Genomic DNA, 23694 nt, shown 5'->3' on the forward strand with positions numbered 1-23694 from the left:
CCCCCCGCCCCGTCCCGCATCCCGCGGCCGCTGCCGCCATGGAGGAGCCGGGGGCCGCCGCGCCGCCGCCCGGGCCGCGCTCCCTCCTGCCCCCCCGGGAATTCCTCTGCTCCCGCAAGGGCCAGCTCCTCACCGCGGAGTCGGTAAGGGCTTGGGGGGGAGGGGGCTCGCAGGGCTTTGGGGGGGGCGGCCGGGGCCGGAGCGCAGCCCCCGTGTCCCGGGGGCTCCGGGCATCCCCCCTCCCCGTACGGAGCCGGTTCCCCCCCCGCCACGGGCGAGGGAAGGGCTCGCCCGATCCCGGTGCGGGTCCCTCGGGGTGGGAGCTGGGGGGGGGGGGGGAGCCGGGAGCAGCCCACCATGGGGGTGAGAGCTGAGTTGTGCTCGGGCCGAACCCCGATACTCCTCGCATTAAGCCTCCAGTGCCCCCCCTTTCGCAGAAACCCCCTTTTTCAGTTAAAAACGGCTGTGATTTCGTTTTACCCCGTTTGCAGCGTGAACCCCGTGGCCGCGACCGACCAGCTCGGCCTCGTCCCCTGGCGCCACGGCCACGGGACAGCTTGTCCCCAGCGCGTGGGGAGAGACGTAACTCATTAATTGATGAGGTGTGCTCCTTGATAGAGGGCTGGGGGGGTGACAGGCTGCCCAGGCTGGGGGTCACGCTTTCTGCTCCTTTACTCGTGGGACCGGAAAAACCTACCCCACGGTACTCGACAATCAAAAGTTACATTTTAAGAGGAAGTCAGGTGATCAAGAGCAGACTTTCAGCATCATTTGTACTAGAAATAACGAGGAATTTGAACGCTGAGTTTGAACGCCAAGTTCTCTGTAATTTTAGCTGGAGTTTTGACGGCGGGCAGTCAAATATCGGGACAGCCCAAGTACGTGGAGCGCTGTGGAGGTGTGTAGGGTGTCTCTGGGTGACCCCGGTGACAGCTCGGAGAAGGCAACAGGGACATTCCAGCAGGAGAAAGGGAAGGAATGGCCGGATTGGCTTTTGAGTGGGGAAAACCATTCCTCGGGGAGATGAGGACACTGCTGTGGTGGGGAGCACGGGCCTCGTCAGGCCACGGGCTGCTTCAGCTCCACCAAAAATGCTGTAAAACTGCCAGGAAACCCGCAGCACTCATGGTGAAGACAAACCCACACATTTAGAAGATGCCAAAGCCCAACTAACGTTGCTCCTTTGGCACGTGTTTTTGTTACATACCATAACATACACTGGAATTTCCTGTACAAGCCCATAAAGGATGACTTTGGGAGAGCCTGGCTTTTTAACATCTCTGAATGATGACATCTTTGAGGAATACTGTTTTGGTCACGGGATCAGACTCACCCTTATGTTGTCATAGAGAAGCACTGATCATCCCTCCTTGGAGTAATAAAACCGCTCTGTCTTGACAAAAGACGGATTTATCCTTTGCGAGGGCTCGCTGCAGGCTTGGCTGGCCGAGAGCAGCTCCAAAATCCCCTCTGCCGCAGCTTTCTGTGTGCCCCACGGCCGCCCCACGGGCACAGGGGTCAATTCCAGGAGGGGTCTTCTCTCAGCAGAGGGGAGGCAGCAGTAGTTTCTCTCCCGTTGTCTCAGCTTTGCCATCAGAAATCCTTGGGAGACAACACAGGATCAATCCAGGCTGCGTACAATTAGAGAAACGCAGTGCCAAATAACTGAAGACGAGTCCAACTTGAATCTATTATCATTAAAATCTGCGTTTCGTTTTTAGCTTCCTATTTCTTGTCTTCAATGCTTGATTTTTCCTCTTTGAGGAAAACATGGGGTTGGGTTCTGCATAAACGTACGCAAATAATATTCATGGGATACAGATTTCAAACGGTGTCCTTTGTTCAGACACCAAACGGGGGTCTCATTATCGTTGCCGAATGTCTCTGTCACATTATTATTCAGCAAGTCACGAGAAACGCGCTTGATTTCTCCGTCTTTAACCTCATGCAAAGAAGCGGCATCTCCGCCGGCCGATCGCAGCTGCTCTGCTCAGCTACAGGAAACGCCGCGTCAGGTTTTTTTCTTCAACGCTCAAAAAGCAAACCAGCACGTACTGAAAAATGCATTACCAAGGACGCGAAGCAGGATGGTGCACACAGGTCTCCGCGGGGGCGGATGGCTCCACTTCTCCTCTCGGGTCCGTGGCAGAAAGGGAACAGGAGGTGGCCTCGGCCAGTTCCCGCAGGCCAGGGACGGTGCTGGTGTGCGCTTGGTGGAAGTAACCGCGTTGAAAAGCCTCGTTTCACCTGGGAGAAGTGGCAAATGATGGGCCCAGCTGTCACAAACTACAGGGGACCCACTCCGACCGCGTAAAAGAGCGCAAGTACCGCATCCACACCAGCCCCTGCCCTTCTCCTGCGCTGCCGGCGGGGAGTGCTTTGCTCAGACTGAAGGAACTGCTAACCCCACTTTTTAAACCCAGCATTTACACACTTTTTCACATGAAACAACTATGGCTTTTTACAACGTCCAGGTGTAATTTTCCTGTCGGCACGTAAACTGCGCCGTGGGCGACCAGGTCTGGGCTTTCTGGTGCATCCTCCAGAACAAGTTATGCGGGTGATGAAGCTGATTACGCTGCTAGAAACTTAATTATAATCTCAAATGTTATTCAGAGAAGGAAGTCCACCCCCTCACCCCCCTTTTCCTTTTGATCTTCCACCGTATTAATTTTTTATTCCACCTGGGATAGGTACACAGCCCCAAAGCAGCAGTAACTATATGTATAAGCTTTGCTCTCTCTCCTGATCCCGTGTATTCCCACTGTCTCGCTCCTCCACTTCCCAAACACCGTTCTTTATCTGCCAGGTTAAGTTTTTTCTCTTTCTTTTTTCCTTTCTGTTTTCTCCCCCTACCGTTATTTCTTCTATATATTTTAACACTCCTCTTAAGATACTGGTTTTTCCTAAACGCTCAAGTTTCTGCCTTGAAGGTCAGCATCTCATCCATGCTCTTCTCCTCCTTAAGAGACGCGTTTTTCAGTTCCCTCCATCCTGTGTTGGAACCATTTAAGAGCCACTCTGGTACCTACCACCAGAGCTTCTCCAGGCAAGATCCACATTGATACATTCTGCTGCTCACCTCAGCTATTTCAGTCAAGTTTTTGTGTTTCTCCTGGTGACTACTTTAGTTTGCATCTCCTTAGTCCGCTGAAGCCAGTATGCAGTGGCACTACCTATATTTTTAATAAAAAACAGGGCTGAGGACAGGCTGAGAGAGTTGGGGGGGTTCAGCCTGGAGAAAAGAAGGCTCTGGGGAGACCTTAGAGCCCCTTTAGGAGAGATGGGGAGGGACTCTTGATCAGGGAGGGGAGCCATAGGATGGGGGGGAATGGTTTGACACTGAAAGAGGGGAGATTGAGATGAGATATTGGGAAGAACTTCTTTGCTGTGAGGGTGGTGAGAGCCTGGCCCAGGTTGCCCAGAGAAGCTGTGGCTGCCCCATCCCTGGAGGGGTTCAAGGCCAAGTTGGACGGGGCTTGGAGCAACCTGGTCTGGTGGGAGGTGTCCCTGCCCAGGGCAGGGTGGTGGACTAGATGAGTTTTAAGGTTCCTTCCAACCCAACCCATTCCATTATTCTATATAGTATGAATATGTAAGGCCCTGTATAAGTTTGTCGCCTTTACGGTGACACAAAGGGTGTAGAAATCAATGTGCCCGTTTTTCTCCTCTTTTCCTGTCTGTCTTCTCTCTTTCCAGACTTTTTCTGACCTTCATAACTGGAACTTCCAGCTGCTCTGTGCAAAGCCTCCTCCCAGGATGAGCCCTGTGCCTTCCTCTGGTCTGTAGCCAGAAGGTGACCCTTGGAGCTAATTCTGGGGGAAGCAAGAGCTTCACCTCCACGGCAAATAACGATGGAGAAGAAGTAACTGAATAGCAGAGACCACTGAGTGACCTGCTGTCTCTCTCTGCACCAATAAACAATAACGAAATGCACCCTTGCCCTAAAGAGATCACCATGAGCTGCTTTTAAGCCTCTTGAAGCAAACCTGTCCTGTTTGGCAGCTGGGCGAGAGGAGCCTGCCGTGGTTCTATGATACAGTATAACTTCATTATGCCTGGCCAGTTTAAGCAGCCCAGCAACACAATATTAAGTGATAATTACATGGTAGAAAATTACTTTTTTTGAAGCACAATACCAAAGAAGTTCCTTTGAGAAAAAACAATTAACATGTAGTAGTTCTTTCTCTGTTCTGTATGTTCCCATTCCCACCACAAAAAAAAAGGTGCTGAATGAAGAATCCAGCCTCTTTTTAGCCTGGATTTGTTATAACCTTACCGCTGCCAGACCATGAAAGGATCCTGCCCTGCTCTTTCCTGCACTAGAGCTTTCTGCATCCAAATATTCCTCCTTGGTGAAGCCGGCTGCAATTCCACCAACCTTTCAGCAGCAGCTCCCAGCTGCTCTCTATGCCCAGGATGTAATCCCGAAGGAGGAAGAAGCACTCTCTGTAAATACAAATGGACAAAACTGATAAAACATGACTACTTTTATTTTTCCCTCCCAGAAGCAGCAGTGCTTTCTGAGCCTGAAAGTGCTGGAAGTGAACTCGCAGCTGCTTTGAGCTTCACAAACTTCCTCTCTGGATGGTTTTGGTTGGTTTTTTGTTTAGCGTAGACACAGAGCTGATAGAAAAATGACAAGATCCCATTGCTGGACCTTTCTCCAAAATCACTTTTAAACACACAACTTCAGGAAAAAAGGGGTGAAACAAGTGTGATGGGCAGTGGATCACTTGAGGGTCTTTAGAGGGTCAAGCTATAAGCTGAAGGTGGCTTTTGAGTCCCGTTTTTAGAGCAACTTTGGGTTTGCCAGATGTTTGTCTCAAAGACCTGAAGTCTGGAAAAGTAAGTCAGTAGGTGTTCGTTCTTTCTGGGTACAGAGTGGCACATCAGTGTTTGTACTGTGGGAGGAGAGGTACATTTTTTAAATTAACAAATTTTTAGCTGACATCAAATGTTTCACTTAGTGGCACTGCAATTAAACGGTCAGACAAGGTAACAAGAAACCTACTCAGTTTTATAACTCAAAAGAGAGAGTAACAGATAGCATTCAGTACTGCTCAGGGAGCTCATGCACTCCCCCTGCCAGAAGGGGAAATGAGCTCTAAACCAAAAGAAACGAGAAACATCATCAAAAGCCAACAGCTTTGTGAGCTCTGGTGTGACACAGGGCTGTCCCCAAGGCACCGGTAAGACTGTGACCCAGCCGCCCCACAGACAAAAAAGAAAACCGAAACACGAGCTGTCGCCCGACGGAGCCTTCGAGCCCCTCCTGCCTTTTCTTTCTCTTTTTTTTTTTTTCCAATACCTGCCTGCCCCCCCTTCCAGCCTCGCCTCAGTGAAGACCGTAGCATCTAAAATACCCTCTTTCAAACCTTCATTCTCAAAGTCTGCTCTGCTATTTTTTAAGGTGTGCATTATTTCACATAAAACGTTCCTCGGGCCATTTCAGGCTCCCAAAACGAGGAATGATGCCTAATTGGAGAGCAATTATCACACTTCATAGTAACAGGGAAAGGAATCAGTCGTGATCATCCTAATCCACTGAAATCAAGGGACTTGTTGCAAATCAAGGGTGGTGGGTTTTTGGTTTGCTGGGGTTGCTTTTGTTTTGTTTTTAACGTGGCCTTGGAGCAAGTAGCTGGCCTGTTAACTAGATTTAAACATGGACAACTAATACTGTCCGTGTTTAACGGCAGGGTCTCGGGCACAGCACGGCCTGTCAGCCCCCGCGGACCTGCCCAGGGCCCTTGGGCGAGGGGGAGACAGCGGGAACCCCGAGTTACACAGAGAGAGAGAACACAAAGGCTCTTCCTTTCACCCAACAGTTAACGCCTCTGACGGGAAACCTTTTTCTTTCTATTAAGGCAGAGCGAGCGCAGGAGTGACGGTATCAGAGTCGAGATCAGAGTGATCTCCACCCTGCCTGAAATTTGCCTCTCCGCCTCCCCTCGCTGCCGCAGTATGATGTATTATTTAACACCGCCTTTAGTTCTTTCAGAAGAGATCTACCAGGTTTAGTTCAGGTCTAGTGTTCTGCTATCGAAAGGGGGTTGGTTGGTTGGACCTTTCCTGAGGGTGTCTCCTCTCTGCTGCTCTTCATCCCCATGTACTTCACCATCACTACGTCTCAGCTGTCACACACTTTCCTTTAGACAGAGAAAGGAAGAGATTTTTATTTTTAAACACCAGAACAAGTAAGGAAAAACGTCTTAGCAACATGGTGGTTTCTTTTTAAACCAAGAAAACATGAAACGGCCTCTAAATTATGTTCCACAATCACGAGTGAAGCAGATTCACAAAGTCCGTTCCTTTCTGGTTTCATTCCATGGGGGTGGAAGGGAACAGGTGGTATGGTGGGGAGGAGGAAGAAGTCCTCTCTCCTCCTAGCAGTTTCCAAGTTCCGTTACATCCGCTTCTCCTCAAACAGTACCTATCGCTTTCCATTCAGAGAAATAAAATACCACATTAAGGATAAGACGCATTGACTGAGCTCCCTCCACTATATGACAACTCCAGAAAAACCTGCAAAGGGGCTTTGTAAGCAATAAGCAAATAATAATAGGATAAATAACAACAAATAGGATAAATAATAACAGGCAACAGGCCTCGATGCAGAAGTGAGCTCTCTATATTACACCAGATCGGTTTCTTACAACCCAATGAATCAAGAACAATGCATAGGCATTTTAAGATAAATATAGTATCTTACTAAAAATATCACATCCTCTCAAACTTCACCACCCAGTCCTAATGGATCAAAACAATATACTCCAGTTATTCATGTCCTGGTCAAGAACTGACTCCCCCCAAAAAACAGGCTTAGAATAAAGGCTTGTTAATTCATTCAATTAAGAAATTATTTCACCAGGATTGAACTGCTTAGTTGCCCCTAAACCTAAATGGGCTCTTTTGATACGTGTATTTGAGGGTTGACTGACCTCTCAGAGGAGCAATTAATAATTAATTATAGGAGCCTTATCTTTCAAGTATAATAATGATTTTGTATTTTTTTGAGGTAGAGGTGGTTCCCAGGAACACACGGTGGCAGCAAAGAAATCCATAGACCTGCAATTTAGTGAGGCAAAATCTCAGCACATCGTCTGACAATTTTACGAGGTTTCCCCAGGGTTCCCTCCCCTCCCGCTTCCACAGACAAATACAGCAGCTGAAGGTCCAGAAGGGTAGCACAGCACCTTGGTACTCTCTGCTTTAGGTGAAAATGCATTTTCTGTAGCTATTTTCCCCTTGGGAAACTTTCTATTTTGAGCCATAAACCACATTCTAAAGGTACTTTAATTGAATGGGAAAATAAACGCCATTTTTATTCTTTTGTAGAGTTAGGAAACAACATAGAGATAAAACAAGTCTGTGAGAGTTCTCTATCCTATTACTCTCCAAAATAGCTGTCTACACTGGAAAACTAGCACCAGAGGCTTCCAGAAATCGCAGAATAATTAATTCTCAGCTTTATTCCATCCATCAAGAGCAGCTTTTTTTCCTTTCAACTCTAAGAAGATTATGAACGCTGAGTTACTTTGGGCTATCTGAGCAACGGTTTGGATTTCAAACGAGAACTGTCACGCTTGGAAGCTTAAAGCTCTGTTCACTTGGCAATGCCTCACTCTATTTTCAGAATTATGTTGTCAGAACTGTTTACAATCCAAAGCAAATTACTGACTGGGAGAGGAGCAAATCCACCCGGCTCTCTGGAAAGTCAATTTCACACGCGTTGACATAAATGCCATTACTTTAGATTTATTCCGTGCTGAACAAGATCATTCATTTGGCCCAAGGAAAGAAAGAAAGAAAAAAAAAAAGTAGGAAGCAAGATCTTCCCTCACCAGCAGCACCGACGGACAGGGAGAATAAGGCTGCAAAGCTGCTCAAGGCTCTGCTATTCCATGCGAATAACTCGTGTTTTTCCTTTACTCCAGGTGCTGTCATTTATCATCTTTATCTGCTACATCGCGTCTCTAGCTTCCTCTTTCATGATGGTACCGCTCCTAGAGTTTCTGCTGGCGCTGTTTCTTTTTTTTGCCTACACCTTCAAACTTAACGAGAAGTTCAAAGGACTCTACTGGCCTTTGTCGGTAAGTGACATGTGCAATATAAACCCACGGATTTAATTGTACGGTGTGACACGAGTAAAAGGGACTGCACAGGAGTTTAGGCTGACTGTTAACAACCACAGCCCCTCGTTAGAAACGTCTCCACGTTGCCGCTCATTCAGAAGGTCCCAAAGGTATTTACACTATGCTATACTACATACTACAGCTTTCTTGGTGTCGACACAAAGCATGGTTTTATTAAAGCAGAGAATTTCTGCCTGATTCCTGGTAAACGGCTTAGGGCTGGATCTTCAGAAGCAGGCAACACCAGCCCAAGTAACTCTGACCGCAGCTGGGCTCTCCTTAATATGGAGACCCCGTATTTCCACCCTTACAAATGGTGAAACTGAGGCATGCTATATAGCAATGCGTATCACAGAATCACAGAATGATACAGGGTTGCAAGGGACCTCTGGAGATCATCTAGTCCAACTCCAATGATATATTTCACTAAGACGTTTTAGAATTCCCAGGTAGGTGCTGTTGGGATGCAGAGTCGTGCTCAGACACAATCTCACAGCTACAGTTTTAAGGGGGGAAACCCCTGCAGCTCCTCCCAGGAGATGCTCATCCATGCAAAGGGAACCCCTGGCTCGTCCTCATCCCTGCACACTGGCCACTGGATGTCTCCCTTGCTTCAAACATACGCTGCAAAGGGAGCATTTGTCTAGCAGTACTAATACTTTAACAGCAAAAAATATTCCAATCCATTTGGATTCTCTTTTGGTACAGTCTAGCAATAGCTCGTCACAGTGCGGTCCGAATTAGAGCTCTCAATGTATAAAAATAACATTAGCACGGTCACTGGTGGGTAACACAATAGCAGTGACTTTGACTATGGCAGCGTGCGTGGCTTTCAGATGGTAATCTCAGTTCTGTCCTTTTCCCATTTTCTACACGCATCTGATTCCCAAACTAAGACAGAAAAAACCGCACTTGTATGTTTATTATGTCCATCAACATAATATGCTCCAGCCGCAGAATGTAGATAATTGACCTCGTCCTGACTTCAAAAGAGTCAAGTTTCTTGCAGGATTTGTGTTTTGAGACAGTATCTTATTCACCCATCTGTTCTGAAAAGGCAGAAGATGTAATTGCGAACAGAGGGGTCAGGATACCATTATTCCCGCTCACGTGATTTACGCGTGCGCTGGGGAATCACAGCTCTTTATTTACTGTACAGCTCGGGGCGTGCTTGTGTTACAGGGCACGGTCCCTGCCCTGCAGAGCTGCCGTCTCGGCCACAGAACCGCGTATTTCCATGACAGCATGGGGTACATTCACTTCAGGCCAGCTGTTGGAGTTACAGATATACATACTAACTATAAATCATCGTTTTAAACACTAAACAAAGCATTTAGTTCCTAAGTGAGGAGTTCCTACAGCCAGGCCTGCTCCTACACAGAAACAAGCACACGCCTGTTCCCCATGGGAGCTGGGATGCTCCTCCAGAGCCTGTGGTACCGCAGGAGTTGTGCTGACAGGTGAGACTTCTTAAAGCAATTTAAATTGTTCTTCCATTAGAGTCCTTGCTCCAAGTTAAATGCCAGAGAAAGACCACCCTCCTCAGCCTGGAGACAGCTCTGCCCAACACAAGCATGTTAACAGTAGGATTTATACCCCCATCTATAAGAGCAGCAGCTAATGCCAAGACTCCAGTCATCTCTGATTTAAAAATATTTCCCAGATGAATAATTCATCCGCTGCCAACAGCGGGCTGCAGTCACGCTCCAGCATCGGGCCACTCCGCTGACACAACAACAAGAAGGGTGGTTTTTAACGGTCATTTAGAGAAGAGTTTGTATGTTGGAATTCCATGCCTAATCTGGGAATGCCACAATGCTTATTTTACAGGATTTCTTGCGGTGCGTCACTGCTGCCATTATTTACTTTGCCATTTCAATTGCTGCCGTCTCAAGATACAGCGACGGAGCATCTGAAGCAGGAGGGGTGAGTAGATGTGAGCTTCCCACTTGGGTATTCTGGTGAACTGCATATGGAGAATTCCATTTTGACCTCATTGCAAGTAGCAGAAGTTTCTTCAGTTAACTAACTGAGAATTAGATTTGCCTAAAGCAAGGTAGAAATGGTAGGTTATTTAGAAAAACAGGTTTTCAATCAATTAATGGTTTTTTCATCCTAACAGCTCTGCTCAATGTTACCTGTACTCCACGGGGAAGGCACCTATTCTGCTTTTTAGTGTCACCAGCTGTACAGGGAAAAAAAACCCACTCTGTTCCTACAAAGAACATCAAGATCCTTAAATGGAGACAATAATAATAAAAGAAATCAAACCTGTAACTACTAAAGACAGTCTAAATTAAGTAATTTCAACCTCCTGCCTCTACTGCTTACTTTTACTTGGATGAGTTGAAACAAGAGCAGTGTCATTTTACCCTCCAGTACAGAGACTGCCCAGGAGAGAGCCTTCCTCGTCAGCAGTTTGTGTTCAGAAATAAAATACAGCCTCTCCATCTGCAACCTGACCCTGAGCATCAATAATGTACGCAACATAAATAAAATCTGCATAATAATTTTTAAAGATAGGGAAGAACAACACCCAGTAGTGTCAGCCAGCAACCTCTACCAAACCAGCCCAAGTCACACACCATTTCCACACAAAGATCCTGTTTTAAACTTTGTCACTCGGTTTGGACACGGAACAAGGTAATGTAGCATTTACCCGAGCTCCTCAGACTGAGAACCAGCCCCTTCTTGCCACTCTGCTGCTCACTCTAGGCTTCTTTTGTGGTTTTTTTTTCACTGATGGACGTGAACTGTCACTAAAAAGAGTATTTTTTTGCCATTTTAGGTGTTTGGATTTATAGCCACGATAGCGTACGCCATTGATTTCTACATAACCTTCAATGAGCTGGTTACTTTTCTCAAGCAAGGCAGTCCCGATTCCCCTGAGGAGCGCAAGTCAGAAGGTGGGTAAAATTCCCTGTTTTGCTTAAACGAGCATGTAACGTGAGATTTTCTTCTCCATTTCACCCTTCACAGGGGAGCAAGAGCCCTCACTCAGTAGTAACAGTTTCTATTCTTGGCTACCTTGGTTTTGTATGCCACAGCTACGCTGAGTTATGGGGCTGCTTAGTCTCAAAATACAACTGGAATGTCAGTGATTCATAAAGATAACTAGCCGGCCAGGAATGGGAAGTTTCTCAGAGTTTTGTGCCATCTGACTTTGAAAGGCCCCAAAACCAATCATACAAATTATTGTGCAGCACAGACTTTTTTTCCTCCCATCATAAACATCCACCTTTTTTTTTTTTTTTTTTTTTTTACAACTTAATTATTAACATCCATTAGTCCACAGTCTCTTAGGTTCAATAGCGCTTTTCTCTTTATCATCTCTTTATCTTGACTTCTTATTCAGGGTCAAGCTTTGACCATCTGTGGGCAAATGGCCTTGAAACCCAAGGGCCACGCTGTGTAAAATTAACAAGATTGTTATCAAATCTCTTTCTAGTACAGGAGGTTCAGCGTACCTCAAACCAGGAAGATCCACATAGACAAGGATAACGAGAGGGAGCCACTGTTGGGAATTCAAGCCCATTTCAAGCCAGGGCAGGACACAGGTCGCTGTTTTGCAGTACCCAAATCGGGCATCGGGCCCCTGTGAGACTCCTCATTGCACCCACACAGATGAGAAAGTTTGCTCCACGCTAAAAAACAAACAAAAAATCCCCAAAACCACCCCACACAAACCCCAAACCTACAAAAACCCTCAAACACCCAAGACACGCGTACAGAATCCTAGAAGGTATATAGGAACACTAACAGTCTTTTCCAGGTATTTTAGTGGACTGTTAAATGTTTTGCAAGCTTTAGGTCAGAAAGAGAGACAAGGAAAAGGAGAATTAAAGGAACAGATCATAGGAAACACCATTAGACTAAAAACCGTTTATCCCCACAAACTGAACTGACCTCAGAAGAAGAACAGATGACAAGGGTACAAAAATCAGGCTAAAAATTAGATCTGTTTTCCCTGGAGAAATATATAAACTTACAAATCCGCAGCCATGCAGCCTTGTGTGAATGATTTGACCGTGCCAGAAGGGTCCTGCCCCGCAGTGCTGTTCTTCCCACACCAAACCCACGGTCCTGCTGTAGCTCTGGGCGGCCAAGGCCAGAAATCCCTTGCTTGCCCACAAGCCGCTTGGGCAAGCTGTACCGCTATAAGGCTATTGGGATTTCTTAACATCTTACAGCTTCTGGCTTTCCAACACGTTTAACCGGCAGCGCGTAACCGTGACCCACAGGGAGCAGCAATATTCTAGCAGAGGAAGCAGCAGGCTTCCTCTTGGTGGACACGCTAACGATAATACCTGCAAATTCTTTCAACCGAGCCGTTATCCACCTTGTAGCAGTCCAAGAGCCTCTCGGCAGCCTTGCTCAAGTCCTTTGAAATGCCATTTAAAGCTCCATCACATCAGTAAGAGCCATCATTTTACAAGCCTTTTCCTGAATATGCCTGAATATCCTTTGAAGCAGACCCCTGCCGAAGAGCAGCGTTACCTCTCCCAGCAAGAGCTAAAGCCGGCACAGAGATTGCCGGTTTTCATTTTCACTGTTCTTTCTTGTTTTAAATTCCAGACGAGGACTCCAATTCCGATGAGGACTGAAGAACCAGACACCAACCAAGCGCGAAGGGAAGACGACCGAGCACTTTCCTCCTTGCTGGGTGCACTGCCAATTGAAACATCTCCCTTAGTCCAGCCCCGGCATCCTCTTCCCACCGCTCCATTCACAGAATCACCAACGTGCAGACAGGGCAGTGATGAGGGAAAGGAAACAATTCCCAGTGCCATTAGACATTCCTTCAGAACTACGGATTTTACACCCTGCCGGAGAGGTCTGTATCCAAACAGCACATCTCAGTTCTCTGGTGCCCCTCCTTACTCAGCACCACAATGTACTGGGTAAATGGGAACATAGTATTTTAAACATATAAGCGGAGCTTTTAATACACTTTCTTAATTCCAAATCTTTAACACTTATAGCTTTTATACTTCTTGCTGTGCCAAAAAAGAGAGGCTCAGAATGCCTCTACTTTATTTGTATTTTTCTTGATTAACTAATGGTATTTCTTTATCTGAAGTCTGAATATTCCACTATCTCGAGCACTAAAGGCATAGATTATAGTCAACATGTTGGTTTCAACACATCTCCATCTCCTGCCTGTCTGTGACAAGGACAAGTGACAACTGGAAATGGGCAAGAACAAACTTCCAAGTACAATTGTGCTACGGGGCAGCTGGCTCATCAAACATTCCATCATCACTTTTTTAAGCTGCTTGGATGGGGTCGCAGCCCATCTTCTGCAATTTCACCACAGATCTGAGGTAGAACAGACGAGGCATCATCTTACCAGCCCCCTTCCTACGTACTTCCATGGGAGCCCTCGTACGTGTTTGCACCCTCAGGTGAGGAAGGTTTGCCAAATGCCATCCAACAACCCAGCATCTGTCTATCAAAGCCTGCAAATAGAATAGCCTGCAAAGAGATCGCTGCCTCATCTCCTGCGCTGCATTGCAAACACTGGTCCTCCCGGGAGAAGACTGAAGTTTAAGGTCTCTTCCAACCTGAACCAGTCCATGATTCCAAGTAGAGCTAGACTTTCTCCACTGGGTTCGCAAAACAGATGACTGTTTCTGTAAAACTCAGGATAGATGGGTCCCAGGAGGGCAATAGACCCTTCCCGCGGTGAAAAGGCAGAAAAACCACCTCCAAACTAAAGAATGTCTGCAAGGAAATTCATTTTCCCAGAGCCTTTATTTTGCAGGGGGTGTGTTATTTTTGGTTGGTTCCCCCCACCCCCCGCCCCAGAAGGACATGATTGATCTCATGGTCTAGTATTCTGGGGGGAAAACTTCTGAATTTCCAAAAAGGTGCTTTCGTGGGTGGCACAACCTACCTTGAAATATTTGTGTCCACCTATAAGCACATACTGCTCAGAAAAAGCACAGCGTGCTCCTTATATATGGCATCAGAGAGGTCGATTTCACATAAACCTGTATACATTTAAAAAAAAAAAAAATTAATACAGTACCAGAACAGGTGGCCTTACCAAAAAGTAATTAAAAGGAGAGCAGATGGTACTAACAGAGTAAATTAAAAACAGAGGTAAAACAATAAAGGCAGATTTCCTTTGGAACGGAATCACGGCTTGGGTGCCAGTTCCCCACTAGCAGCTGGCTGCCAACGGGCAGGAACACGGTACCCAACGGCGGGCTGGGGAAGGTCCGGCCGGATTCGGAGCTGTTACATGCAGCTCCTGCATCTCCCATTTCCAGAACACTGAAGGAATAAAAGCAAAACAAATGGTTGCTTCCAAATGTGACAAATAATCTTTGCTTTTACGAGAAAGACCTCTTTGGGCTTTTTCCGCTATGAAATTCCATGTTTCTTTCTTTTTTGTTGTCATATTTTACTGGCACACACTGTGAAGTCAGGGGACCTGGGCTTATTTTTATATTCAATTGTTTCATATTTCTCTTTTTTTTTATTAAAAAAAAATGTACTGCATGTCACAGCTGGAAATTAGTACGTGGTGAATATTTAGAAACCATGCTGGATTAAACCTCTTTTAATAGAAGGGTTGGATGTCTTGTCTTATTGTAAGACTGGGTTTTACTGCCTTGCCCCTGACCCCCGGTGTTTCAGGGAGCCCCGTCAGGAAGGACACCGTGTGCTGGGGAGGTGACAATAGCACACAGCCACCACTGAAGACCAATCGTCACTCAGGCTTACGCATCCTGCAAGGAGAAACTTCATCTTTAGCACATAAGCGTGAAAGAATTTAACCAAGAATGAGTTTTAGCATCTCTAGTAGACAGGGGAGATGCAGTGCTCTTACCCGGCAACTAACAGCGTCATAAACAACCATCCCCTTGGGGTTTACCCTTCACAGGCATGTTACAACCAAAAGATCTGCTTTCTGGTAATATTTTTTTACATTGGAATACTTCTAAAAATCAACAGAAGAGGCAAACAAAATTGCTCTTTAGTTGCCTCAGGACTTCTTTAGCCTGTCCAGAGAATTTCATTGTTAGCATTCAAATATTTGATGATTTAATTTATTTCTAAGCAGTTTGCTCCCAGGGTCAAGCACTTGTGTAAGATTCCATCCTTTTATTTAAAAAGATCCATTCCCATGATTGAAATAAAATACACTTCTTTATTTTATGAATATTATTTCAGTAAAGAGAATTCAATTAAAATAATTAAAGCCAATTCTGATTGGGGGGGGGAGAAAGGGGCGGACTGACTCAGTCCACTGCTCACCTCCTGCCAGCAATACTGCACTAAGCTCAGAGTCCAGCACAGGGTGAAGGAAAAGCCTGCTTGGCTTTTTTGGCTTTTATGTGTGTGTGCTTGTATGTTCCTCAACTGATCAGATCAAAATAGCAGGAGCAGATTTTGATTTCTCTGCGATTCAGGAGTCATGACACAAGCACAGCCTTACCCCTGCACCACAGAAGTCTCATCAAAGCTCTTATTTTGGTGTTCCAGCAGGGTCATCACCAAACATCTCTTTTCGATCACAGTACATTCCTGACTGAAATGAAAAGGCTCAAACTGTCCTTCTAACTCTCTGTCCATTACTCTACTTAATTTTGCTTTTCACCTGACGCTGTTCAAACCTCTCCAAGTCTTCCACTGGACAAAGCAATCTCGGGGACACTCGGTGAAAAGCGGTGTATCTCAGCCCATGCGGTACTTGAGAAGAAACGCTTCCACCAGCCTGGTGTGCTGGAAAGGAGAAGACAATTTAACACTCTGCAATAGCAAGCAGATGTTTTTAATTCATTATGCCCCTGCTCAGTGTCCATTGTGCAAATTTCTAAGCCTGAATTTTATATCTTCCCCTGCCAGGCGGCCAGCAGCCTGTATCATTAAGTGAGCATGTACTTGTCGCCAAACACCAATAGCGCGTGTTTCTGACACCGGCGCTTCTGAAATGCATCAGCGAAGGAGAAAACATTCATACTGCTGCTCGGCTGAGCTAAACCTCGCGGCAGGCAGCTTGTAACCAACCTCGCCAGAGAGTAAAAATAGTAAAATTCAGTGGCTTCATTCCAAAAACCAGGATACAAACCACCCCTGAAGAGGAAATGCAGGATACATATCACCATGTGTATGTAAAAATACAAGCAGCAGCTCCACCCAGTCATCCTTTAATCTTTTTTTGAACACGGAGAGAAAAAGAGAAAAAGAATACATCAAGGAAGCAGAAGAAATTTTAGATAAGCGCTAAGAACGTGAGTCTTCTAAAAGATGCCCGAGACACCTTTTTTTCCACACAGTATTGGTTTAAAAGTCAGGATGGAGACACCATTTCTCGTTTTTCTTCTAAACGAACAGGATTGCATCAAAAAATCCACTCTGCAGCACAGACTCCTCTTTTACTGGAAGAATACACCGTACTCTGAGTGTTTCGTAAAGCTTCCAGGTCAGAAGGTAACACAATGCTACCCAGAACACTTAAGTGTATGTTTTTTAAAAAAGAAAAAGGCAATTTTTCATTCTATTTCCTTGAAACAGAAAGAACAATTCCCATGTTAATTTTGGGCAGGTAATATTTGTCTTTCATGTATTTTGTACCACGACACTTGGTAACACTGACTTGATACGTTGCCTTTACAGATGAAGACAATGTTTTAGTACTTTAATATGTCCATTTATTAAACAGGAAGTCCTTCACAAATGATTCCATACTATATTGATCAAGGTAAGTGTTAGAAAACTACCATTTTTCCCTACATACAAAAATACAGACTTTTACCACTACGAAGACATGATCAGAAGAGAACCATGAAAATCCGCAGAGCTCAAATCTTCAAATATCAGAAAGAAAAAAAAAAGACAGACAACTAAATTTAAAAAAAAAAATTACAAAAAGTATTGTGCCCATATACAAAAGACTGGAAAAGCAAAATGACATTTAAAACTGATAAATACACCATTTAAATTATGCTATGACAGTATGGATTTTATAAACAAGACTGCTTTCTGTATGGTAAGACAATTGTTGCAGTTCTTCAGCTTGTGGGTTTTTTTCCGTTTAGCACAAACACCAACAGAAAAGAAGCACACAACATACGGCAAAATCAACTACTGGTGTCGGAACAGGCTGGGGGTTAGGTTTGCTTGTAGAGTTACCTCCCCTTTGGACTTGGTCAAGCACTAACAGCACAACCTTCCCCCAGAGAGCCGGGAGATGCCGCAGAGAGGTGTAATTTACAGCTGTGGGTACAGCGGTTCACAGCCAGAAGGTACCGCCAGGGGAAGCATGGCTTTTCTCAGCCGGCCTCCTGTGCAGTTTGGGAACTACAAGAACACTCATCAAAATACCGTGAAATCGCTCCACGGCTGTAAATTGTCTCTGCGAACATTTGCTAACTTGTGAGATTCTTCAAATCCTCGATGGGAGTTTGGCGATAAACGGGTACCTGATCTGCAGCCCCCCGAGTCCACGGGGAATTTTGCCTGAGTAAGGGCCGCAGAGGCAGGTTCTGCATTTCTAAGACTATTTTCCTTGGCAAAACATTACCATTTTTCTTAACTTCAAAAGCAAAATACCAAGGGCACAACACAGACTTGTGCTCGTATGATAGAAGGAAAATTGCATCCCCTTTGCTCAGCCCGAGATGGAATTCTAACCCATGATTTCAACTAATACTTCCGAGCTGTTTGCAACTACAGATCTGTCGGTGTAGGACCTATATCCCCAAGGGATAAAGTCTTTCAGCCAGGCCTGGATGCCCCTTCCCCAGCCACCACAAATCACAAATTATGAGCTAGAATCAGAACGTTTAGATTACGCCTGCGAGGTTTTTCGAGGGGACGCAGAATCAGGCCTGAGGATAGGAGTATCCCCACACCCAGCATCTCTTTGCGCAAGCCTCGAGGAAGGAAATTTGGGGTACCTTCTGGCTTTCCTCAGCAACGGGGCTCTATCTCCATCTGGCAGGCAGCAGCCGAAGGCAAGGGCGATGCAATCTTCCACTCGCCACCAGATCAGAGTGACTGCTTAGCGCACAAAGGGATGGCAAGGACCGCAGCAGCCCTAACACTGGTATCAGTGGGAACAAAGCACAGCGAAGCCCGAGAGGCGTTAGTGACTCATGTTACAAAAATAGTGTTTACTGGTTTAATAAATTTACATCTCTAGTTTTGTGAATGACAAGTGTTTATACCACACATGGAAGGCACCCTAGGTGAAGCACGTTTTTTTCGGTATTTTGTTTACAATTCTGTGAAAAGACATACAAAGTGTCAACTTTCAAATCAAAATTGAGCATTATAATGAGAAATAAATACATACTTTACTATTTTATTGTGGGTTCCTGAACCCTTACAAACTTCAACATATACAAATAGTTTCAAAATGACACTAACACAGAAGCGAGTAAGTCTAGACAGATATAATGATTAGCTACGTCATTTGTTATATTATGTCATAAATGTTGTGTCCTAAGTATAGAAATCATTTTAAAATGCGATAAATTGACCCCAATATATAAATCAAAGTATTTTCTTACTCCAGAACTGTGATGTATGAGTTAAAGCCGGATGAACTGTAGTGCTAAGATACGCTCTCCCTCCACAATATCCAACAAGTAGAAACCGGTAAACATTCAAGATTAAAGTATAAACAGTAGAAAACTGAAGGTAGCAACTGCTGCAATGAAAGGGTGTTAGCCAGAACCACTTTAACCTGTAGACATGAGGATAAATGTAACATTACTAAAAATATTTAGACAATAATACTTTTGGGATTAAAAGGTTACCAAAAGTGATAAATCAGCCTAGTTTAGAGAGGGTATTTTCTTTCAAACACATGAAGGTTTTAATTAAATATGTCTGTTGAGACATTTGTCTAAACAAAACAAATACAATACCCTGAAATTTCCCATATTCTAGACAATAGTCTGCGACAGTCAGAAGAGGCAGATGGTCATATTTCGTTCTGTCACTCACATCCAGATGTTATTAAAATAGCTGTAGGGACCAGCCCCAATCAAAAAATAAGAAAAAAATGCAGATACTCTGTTAATACAATCTGGCTATTGCTTTTTGAAATGCTCCTATGTCCTCACTCTGAATCCATGAAGATAGTTTCCGTATCCTTCCATATATGCTAACTGGCTTTTTAAAATTTTACCCATGAAGTCCATGGTATAGAGATAAAACCTTCATAGTAAACACAAAGCTCTATGTTATAAATATGTCAATCAAGGTAACTATGTATATTGTATATAAAATTAAATATCTTCTGTTTGCCAAGTATAATTTAAAAAGGAATATCTGTGGATAGTTATAAAAAAATATTTATTAACCCATAGAGATTAAAAGGCAATTTCACTAACTCATCCATCCAGCACATTTGAAAGAGCTGCACTGGGATTCTGGACAGAACTTCATCTAATCACATTTTCATGATAAATAGACAACTTTCATTTCTGGGCATATATAAGAACACTTTTGAAAGATGCATATCCCAAAAGAAAATTAGGTTGTGTTGTATACTCTAAATTAAAGGCTATCATAAATCACAGTGTAAGCAGATTTTTTTTTTTTTAATATTATTTGAGAATACAAATGGTTAAATTATAGACAGATTTTAAAAAGACGATGCAAAAATAAGACCAAAACAAGAAAGGAACCCTTTCAGGTTGGACAGCACCACTCTGACTCTGTCAAACAGATCTATCCAGGTGGCCACGTGGCTAACAGGGAAAACAATATTCAGGGAAAAACTCTCAAGTGGCATCCAGAGATTTCCTGAATATTTGTATAAATCCATTTTTAACCAACTCCCTCTGTCAAAATAAAGAGAGGAACATGGCATAAATTCTACAATCTATTTTCAAACATTCTGCTGGTTATTGTACCTATTTCAGTTTCATTTTTAAATTACTACTTTTGTTGCTATTAAAATTCACATACGGTGACATCTCTGTCTGCATAGTCTTTTTGAGCTTTGCTGGCCCTCTGAACAATCCGTTATTTTATGCTATAAACGATAAGAACTAAGTACCCAAGTTTCAGAAATGCTACATGATGGCTTAACCCACTTCAGTGGGACTGAGCAGAAACCAGTCTGAAACTATCCTTTCTCCTAGGTACACGGAGCCCACCTACGTCCTGGGGGTCTCTGCGAACCAGCTGAGCTGGAGTTATTCCATAATCACACCGATTTGTCCACGTAAGTCAGGTTTAACCTCAGTGTGGAATCTCCCCAGCACAGCCCCGCAGCTGGGGACAGAGAATCACTGCTACACCTACTTTCACTGCTGATTTCAGGTGTCTCTCTCTCTCTCTCTCTCCTTCTCTCAATAAAGGCAGAGGCAGACGAGTCTCTCATCCTCCCACCCTCTCCACATGTGGCTCCTACTGGAAAGCTCCCACAGAAGCACATGCAGCACACCAGCAAGCTTCCAAAGCCCACAATAAAGGGAAATAATCCCATTTCCCCCAGCACATCCAGCCCAAACACCATCAGCTAAAGGGAAGAGGACCACAATTACGCAATTATTCGCTGGACACAGTATTCCTATCTTCCTTACACTGAAGCAGACACTACACAGATCAATGAAGAAGACTTAACAGAAATTAAATATTAAAACATAAAACAGATGAGGCATGAATATATGAAATTAAAGGAACGAGTGGAGAGGAAGAAGGAATCAACTTTACTAAGAAGCGATGAAACTGTCAAATCAGTTCTTAACTGTGGTTTTAGAAATTTTTCAAACTCTTGCAGGCAGTTTGCACATCGTTACAGGAATGTATGATAAACTTGAACCAAGGCTGACAAACCTGAGCACACATAGCATTAGAAGGAGAACATATATTCTTACAACACTATACCACAGTTGTTATGCTGTTGCCCCAATCATGTCTTATGCCTTAATTCATCTTTTGATGTCTGTGCACAGGTTGCAAGATCTACCGTTATTTCTACATGCAGGAATACACGGAGAGTGCATATCCGAGGGCTTAGTTTGACAAAACTAATCAGAACCATTACAGTTTCAAGCATCCCATTCCTACAAGGTTCAACTGTTTAGCTTTAATTTGCTTTTATTTACAGTGGGTTCCGAGTCCCTTTACAGAGCTAAACAGCACTCTTAAGGACTAGAAGAAATTATCCCTACACACTCGGCAATTACAACCAAGACTAACTGGCTGGGAGAACCAATTTAATGTCACTTTTCTAAGCAAGTTTCAAAAAAAAGTATTTTCCTCCTTCAGAGCTTTTTTATGATGACTGCAATTTGACTAGCAGCCTGAAAATATTACCATCTCTTCAACACACCGTGTAAAATTAAGTCAGGAGAGCGGGGTGGAGAATCAACCACGTATATATCATGTGATGCTAATGTTTTGAGTTTAGTTGTCTCTCACAGTTACTTTATTGCCCTTCTATATAATCCAAATAGTAAGTAATGTCTCTGTAGAGTAATAAATGCTTAACTTAGATTTTTAGAAATTATATACTGTACAATACTAAAATCATCTTTGGTCCCCAAGATAAGGAAATTACAAATTTACATTTGTTTTTCTGTTGTACAAAGTGTATCAGATAGTACTTTTTAAATTAATATTCTCTTTGAATTCTACCCTGAAAGCTGTGCTAAGCTCAAGTCATGGTGTAAGTAATAAATAATGGCATACTGTTCTCAGCTCAAGAAAATGTATTTCACAAGTAAAAGCACTCAAGGTCATTGTCTACAATACACACGATGAAGTATTACACTGTATTAGAAGTATAACTGCATCATTCTGCATTTTTCATTCCAGCTAAAGGGTAACTAAAGCTTTTCAGGGTCTCACTCCAGAAAAGGCTCAGTGAAGTTATCCTTTTGCTAGGCGAGGAAAGATGGAAGGATTTGAAAGATACTGAATTCCTAAGCTTGCAGAGGCAGGAGAGCTCCCACAGCTCTGGAAAACCAGGATGAGCACAGAGGGCAGAGGAGAGGAACGGGGCATTCTCTTACACACCCACCATTTCTGTCCTTGTCATTAATCAGCAAACGATGTGCTCCTAATGAAAAGCCTTTGCTGCGCATCACTGAACTTCTGTTTCCTGATTTCAGGTGAGGGTTCCACTCTAAAAACATGGATCTTCTATAGGACAATATTCTGTATTTGAGTAGGGGGTCTGGGTTTTTTTGGTGGTTTGGGTTTTTTTGTTTGGTTGGTTTTGGGTATTTTTTACAATCTTTATACAAACTGCTGTAATGCCAGTTTACAATTCCACTCTAGATAATGCTTGTGCTACTTTTAAAAAGGCTCTTTTAATAATTGACAGTATTTACAAACACTCCTTGCAAACTTTGCCAATACCAGCCAGATTGCTGAAACAGCAGGACTGTAACGACTGTACTGGCAAAAATAAACTCTGCTATTTCATACCACGGAACTGTCGTTTGCTTTTCATGAAACGCACAGTAACGCTGGTGAGGCACCACCTCAAACTGTCTGTGTTCTAAACCCAACACTAGAGGTTGGCTATATGGTTTGATCTTTTTTCAACTGGTGTTCCCTTTGGCATTAACCTTCTATGAAGCGCAATTAAATATTACTACAGTAACTGGTAAACCGTTACTTGTTAAGAAAGTGCAAGTTTTCTTTAACATCACTGGTAATTCTTTCTGAATTTTAATCTCCGTCTTGGCCACTAAGGTGAAATGCACTGTGGATATCATTAAACTAAAAGTCATAAGACATCGGTTTTGTCACTGGTTTTTACACATCAAAGTAATTCTCTCACTCAACTCAACCACTGCAGTGTCAGGCTCACACCTCTCACTACCCCACTTCCCTCCAGAATTAAAAAAGCCCAGGCACTTCTACTGATCTCCTGTTCAGAACAGCCTGTTTGTTTGTGTTTTTTTAAAAGTTCGTAACGTATTGCCCTTTGTTCTTAACACTCCAGTTAACTGCATTCATCCACTTAAGAGCACAGCTACGTCAGAACACAATACAACAAGTGCTCATGTCAAACCTGAGATAAATTCAGGTGTCCGTGGCACACAGTTCTGCCAATTTCAAAGATTTCATCATCTCACCCCAGAAAGGAATTCAGCTCTAGAGATCTCCTTCCCTACACATTTTCTTCATGTAACACGCAGGAAACGTGCCAAATAATGGATTACACAGATAACGACATCATTCAAAAACACCAGAAAAACAGCAAGGGACATCCTCCTAATAACATTATGATATTGCCTAACTGATGACTGCAGAATTCAAGTTTTGAGTAGAGATAATATCCTTCTCTTCACTGGAAGTACAATTAAAATAAGGAAACTTCAGTTTAGGTAAAACTATTTCTAAACAAATCAGTACAACCATATTATTCTCCAATTATCTAAACTAATTTTCCAATGAAACAGTAGAGAAAAAAATTTGCAGAAACATTCAATTAAAAAAATAAAAAAAAAAAATCAGTTTTACCTACTACAAACAGTTTTAGTAGAAACAAACAGCCCTCCAAAATATTTATCTTACATTAATCACAACGTTGCAACTTTAGAAACATTTTTATAAGCACATCATAATT

General features: G+C 43.7%; 1 protein-coding gene across 1 annotated transcript; it reads left to right on the forward strand.

Moving 5' to 3' along the window:
* The first annotated feature begins 22 nt into the window (after positions 1 to 22).
* Positions 23 to 14713, forward strand: CMTM3 (CKLF like MARVEL transmembrane domain containing 3). Its single transcript, XM_074158111.1, has 5 exons — positions 23 to 143; positions 7941 to 8096; positions 9969 to 10064; positions 10927 to 11044; positions 12714 to 14713. Exons 1-5 carry the CDS (start codon positions 39 to 41, stop codon positions 12740 to 12742), a joined length of 504 nt encoding a protein of 167 aa, XP_074014212.1. The 5' UTR covers positions 23 to 38; the 3' UTR covers positions 12743 to 14713.
* The last annotated feature ends 8981 nt before the right edge of the window (positions 14714 to 23694 follow it).

Source organism: Numenius arquata, chromosome 13 (genome assembly GCF_964106895.1).
Source record: "Numenius arquata chromosome 13, bNumArq3.hap1.1, whole genome shotgun sequence".
NCBI lineage: Eukaryota > Metazoa > Chordata > Aves > Charadriiformes > Scolopacidae > Numenius > Numenius arquata.

What these genes read in the sequence shown, in the direction of transcription:
- CMTM3 (XM_074158111.1), top strand. Translation starts at nt 39, where the DNA reads ATGGAGGAGCCGGGGGCCGCCGCGCCGCCGCCCGGGCCGCGCTCCCTC. An exon ending in GAGCATCTGAAGCAGGAGGG is followed by an intron (nt 10,065 to 10,926) that starts GTGAGTAGATGT and finishes TTGCCATTTTAG; the next exon opens with GTGTTTGGATTTATAGCCAC. An exon ending in TGAGGAGCGCAAGTCAGAAG is followed by an intron (nt 11,045 to 12,713) that starts GTGGGTAAAATT and finishes TTTAAATTCCAG; the next exon opens with ACGAGGACTCCAATTCCGAT.